The following is a 5,253-nucleotide window of genomic DNA, read 5'->3' as shown; positions in this document are numbered from 1 at the left end:
CGACCAGTCATTCAACCAATCAGCGCAGCGCTACAAGTTACGAGACTCGTGATTCGTCGGTGTCAAGCAGACCAATCAGGAGCCTCAGAACTTGTTTGGCTTCGCTGATTGGTTGTGTGGTTTGTTTTTGACGTCATCGCCTGCCATTGCCCTACAGGCCTGAACTGCGACCCTGAATATATATTATAATACATCTGTGCTCTATAATTAATAATTGACTGATTTTTTTTTTTTTTTTTTTACAAATTTATTTTTACAGTTCTTTTCAATTGCATGCCCAATTTAGACAGCAATGCCTTGCAGTTTCTCAATAGCTCAAGCACTTGACGACGCATTACCCACTGTGCTAGATAGTTTTGCTATGCTTGCATTGTTTTGCTTGGTCATTGGAAATAGGAGATATTGTTTACACTGAAATATTGACATGTAGTCCTGATATCCACTGAGATGGTGCCAAAAAAGAAAAATATGATACACACTGCATTGTGCTGACAGTACAGGAACACAGTCAGTACTGTTGTTTAAAGTGTAAAGGATACAGTATTTTGAACTACTGTTGTAGGTTCCTAAAAGGGAAACATTTGTGAACTATGACTGATGAAATAATTTATTTACCCTATAGAAAAGTTATTTTGCATGTTTGTGAAAGTTAGTTTGCCTCATATGTGGGGCTGGGTGCATTTGAAGGCCTCAAGGCCAAACTGACTGACTGTGTAGGCCGGCCTCATGGCCTACTTGACTGAGCGTATGAATGGAGAATACACAGATAGAAATACTGGAGAAGGGAGATGCCACAGGATGAGATGTGTGTAAAAAAAAAAAAAAAAATCCTAAAATGTGTAATCCTCTGCAACCTTGGGCACCTGGAAAGTGGTAGATAAGAGAAGTTATCTTTTGAAAAACAGACGAGCAGGTGGTTTTCTGCAATGAAAGCAAGTGTTCTGAGAAATAATAAACAATTGTGGAAAGTACTGCGAATGATGTATGATGCAAGAATGGTCTGTACGCTTATTGGACAGTGACCAACAACAAAGATGTGCAAAGATGGTAGTCTGGACAGAGAAAGACTCGGATGTTCTGCAGGCATCTCAGCTTTGTTGTATTCTTGCAATGAAGTTACATTTTGACTTCTGGAACTCTAAGCATTATTTTGCAAGACAGAGAAGACTTTTTGTCCACAACATGATGTCACAATGCAATCACTTTGTCAATCAAATTTATTTGGTTACAAAAAAAGGTATAAAATTAAGAGTAGAAAAAAGTGTCTATGCATGTATAATTCTGAAAAACAAAACAAAAATAGTCTTTTCAAAGAAAAGGCAGCCATTTTTGATTTTTCCTTTTTTGATTAAAAACATTCCACTGAGGGTATGAACTATGTTAAATACAGTATGCCACCTTGTCTGGTACTAAGAACTAACACAAACCCAAAAGGATTTTTAGAGAAAACAGCTACGCTGAAACCTGCGTGACAGTGAAGGTAAATCTACATTGATTATTAGCAGTAAACACAAAATGACATCAGTAATTGGAACGGGGCACAGAAGCCAGACATATGAATCATAAGCAATGTGACAGTACATTCATTTGTGCAAGACCTGAGGGAGCAATACTTTCACAGAGAAGCTGCGAAATATATATTGCTCCCTGGGGAATGAGAAGGGTATATTTGATTCCTCAGTCGCATAAACAAGCATCACCGTTTCAGTTCTGCAGATTTAAATATGTTTTTGGGAACTGCTTAATGAATTTCAGTTGTCACTATAAGGCCTGATATACATATTCAATTGGAAGGCATCTGAGGCAGGTTTCATCCCCTGTCCCATTGGCTCGGCTTTAAAGGAGTGTGTTTGCATGTCATTGTGAGAAGTTTTTACACAATTCAAGGCCATTGAATTCATGACAATCCATTTTTGCCACTTACACAAGCCAATGGACTAAATAAAATGAAATAAAATACATTGTAAGTCGCCTGTTTTCAGAGAAAAGCTAGGAGCATTTTAGAAAAAACCCAGGTAGCAAAACAGGAGTACATTGTCTTTCTTTGTAGCCCATTTTTCATGTGATCAGATACATTTCAGTAATGTTTTATTATCCATTGTACAGCTCTTTCATCTGGATATAAGAAGAAACCTTCCACTGGGTCTCTACATGTTTTACTGGCTCCATAGTGCTGATGCTGGGGTTGAGAGGAGACAGTCTATGCTCAAGCCAGGCCTCAGTGTTTGCGGGTGCGCTGACCCCCTGTTCCGTTGGTTGTGACGTACAGGAGGGGCTGAAGTTGAAGCCTGGTTTGGGGGCCACGCTTGATGAGGTGGGAGGGCAGAGTGGAGGAAGTGACATCTGCTGTTGATACTGTTGAGTATTAATAAAGGTCAACAGGAAATCAAAACTGACTCTAATTTTCTTAATAGTTGTTCTTAGTGCTATTGAACACAACACATCTGTGCCATCCAAAGTGGACACTTGGGTGGTTCGGTGTCTTGCTCAAGGGCACCTCAGTCGTGGTATTGAAGGTGGGAGAGAGCGCCGTACATTCCCCCCCCCCACCTACAATCCCTGCTGGTACGAGACTCGAACCCACAACCTTTGTGTTACGAGTCCGACTCTCTAACCATTAGGCCACGACTTCCCCCAGGTGAACGAGTAAATGAGTAAGTCATAAAAAAAAAAAAAATCAAATTGTAATATCAAACCTGTTTGGTGGATATTGTGAGAGGGTCGAACTTTTGTAAGCTGAGGCTGGGCTCTGTGTTGGGGGCGCAGAAGGGGGGCCGGGGGATGACCGTTAATGTGCAGGTGGGGATCAGAAGTGCTGTCCAGGGGACGAAATCGCTGGCTTGTGTTCTTAGCCTGAGACAGCTGTGGGGTGGAGAAAATATTGAGTTTGTTGAAAAAAGAAAAAAAAAATTATATATATATATATATATATATATATACTGTATATATATATATATATATTAGTGCTGTCAAGCGATTAATCGCTCGTTTTTGTTTACATAATATATGTGTGTGTACTACGTATATATTTATTATGTATATATACAGTACATACACTCACATACATCATATATTTTGGAAATATTTACATGCATATACATTTATATACTTATATTTTATATTATATAAATATATTTAATATATAAATATATATATATAAACTATGTTTTAAAGTCTATTTATTTGTCTTTTATTCCCAAACAATTAATAGCATATTATTTAAACAAAAAAAAAACACAACTTATGAATGGTAGTATAAATATTTTACAAAGACATTAATACTTTTATTCAGCATTTAGGCATTAAATTGATCAAAAGTGCTAGGTAAAGGTATAACGTAAGGCATATAAATATTACAAACGATTTCTATTTTTAAAATAAATGCTATTCTTTTGAACTCTCTATTCATCAAGGAATTCACACACACACAAAAATAAGCAGCTAAATGTTTTCAACATTGATAATAAGATTTTTTCCCCCACCAAATCAGAATATTAGAATTATTTCTGAAGGATCATGTGACACTGGAAGTAGTCTTAAAGGCAAGAGTAAAGACCGCTTACATTAAAGGCACAATATGCAATTTTTCGCCACTAGAGGGCGCATATTCAAAACAACCAAAGAAACAAAGGCGTAGTTAGATGACGCCGTGACTGAGTGTGGAATCATGGGAGTTGTCGTCTTCATCCCCACAGCCGAAGCAATCCGATGAGACTCGGGCAGAAATCATGTTCATGGATGAGCTAATGTATTAAAGATTTATTAACGTCGTACTATGAAGCAGGGTGAGGCTGAAAGCCGTCGAAGCGAAATGAGGCCGCTGAATGAGCGCGACACACGGCTCGAAAGCAGCTGAGCTTTTATTATGCCACAGTCGACCGCTTCCATAAGTAAGCAGCGCTGTTTTATCATACTAGATACATTTGAACGTTCTGTTATAATGCTACTCTGTGCGGTCGTCACCTGTCTAATAAAAAAGCATAGCATATTAAAGCGTCTTGGGTGTTTCCATGTTTTCTACAAAACAAAACCGGAAATCGAGGGGTTATGACGTCATTGGCAGGGGACAGAATGGCAGTATAGACACGGTCGGTGTCACTAGTTAAAATAGCTTATTTCTCTGGATTTAAACATTCTTTGAAACATTTGGCATAATGTAAGTACACAAGTCAGCAAAATATATAAAACTGTTCTAGTGGTTTTTGGATAATTTTAATAAAAAAATATTACATACTGTGCCTTTAACACAATATGCTTAATTGTAAAGAAAATAAATGGTCCTTAAAATAAATTCCATTTGAATTATGCAAAATACAACTTCTACTTCTTTTGGGGTAAATTATGACCTGAACAAGTTTTCGTGAGGTTCATCCATTAATTACAGATGCTAAAAACTCACTGCTTGTCCTGTGACTTCAAAGGATCGAGATCTCCTCTTGCGTCTGCGCCCCTCAAAGTCCTTCTCTCGTGGAGTGGGGTTCTTCACAGCCTGGCGGTTCCGCGGCCGTGTCCATGTGCCGTTGGGTGCGGGGCCGTCTCCCGTGCTGCTGGATAGGTTGTCATCGGAGGTGGCATGGCATAGCTCTGGGCTGGGCTGTCTTCCACGCCGTAGCACCAGGCCTTTAGGGGGCACCTCGGTCAGAGACAGGTTACTCTTGTGCTTCTTGGGATCTAGAGGCGAAGGTGGCGGGGGCAATCGCAGGGCATCTATTTCTAGAACCTTAGAACGCCGTCGAGCAGCCTTGACTGCGATGTTCTGCACACCTCTTAGAATCTGCTGTCTCTCTGGTGGGAAAACAGTTCAGGGATTTTAAACATTATGTAATTTGGCATTAATCTGAGTAGAAGCCATGTAAGATTTGCCTCAACTGACCAATCAAAATCAAGTATTCCAGGGAGCTGTTTAACAGCACAAAGATGAAAGAGCAGAGGAACTCTTACCTTTAGGAGTCAGAAGGGCATCTGTGCCGTTCTCGCTGCTCTCAGGTGAGGAGTCCAGATGGCTGCTCATACTGTGACTGAGATGGCTGCATCTCAGAGCGTCATCCAGGACAGATGGCAACAGCTGCAGAGATACAGTCAGCATAGTGTCAGACACACTCATTTATTCAGTACACTCAGTTAAAAAACAGAGAAACCAATTCAAATGTAGATTAAACAGAATGTTCACACCTTCTGTGAATATCTTTTCAAATTTTACCATTTTCATATACTACTGTTCAAAGTGGTAAAGACGTCAAAGACATCGCACCA

The 5,253-nt window shown here is 39.5% G+C and overlaps 1 protein-coding gene across 2 annotated transcripts in view; it reads right to left on the bottom strand.

The window, feature by feature from the left end:
* Positions 1-1,338: 1,338 nt before the first annotated feature.
* Positions 1,339-5,253, bottom strand: part of kif19 (kinesin family member 19) — a 48,582-nt gene continuing 44,667 nt past the window's right edge. Inside the window, exons 17-20 of one of the 2 annotated variants that reach the window (XM_016245852.1) lie at positions 4,942-5,065; positions 4,400-4,785; positions 2,697-2,862; positions 1,339-2,355 (exon numbers count right to left, since the gene is read on the bottom strand). In XM_016245852.1, the coding sequence (XP_016101338.1) occupies positions 2,219-2,355; positions 2,697-2,862; positions 4,400-4,785; positions 4,942-5,065 (813 nt within the window). In that variant the 3' untranslated portion in view covers positions 1,339-2,218. The remainder of the gene's footprint in view (positions 2,356-2,696; positions 2,863-4,399; positions 4,786-4,941; positions 5,066-5,253) is intronic. The other variant, XM_016245854.1, reaches the window with a different exon arrangement.

This window comes from Sinocyclocheilus grahami, unplaced genomic scaffold, assembly GCF_001515645.1.
Source record: "Sinocyclocheilus grahami isolate Dianchi unplaced genomic scaffold, SAMN03320097.WGS_v1.1 scaffold771.1, whole genome shotgun sequence".
NCBI lineage: Eukaryota > Metazoa > Chordata > Actinopteri > Cypriniformes > Cyprinidae > Sinocyclocheilus > Sinocyclocheilus grahami.
This window is presented reverse-complemented; position numbering and strand designations above follow the sequence as displayed.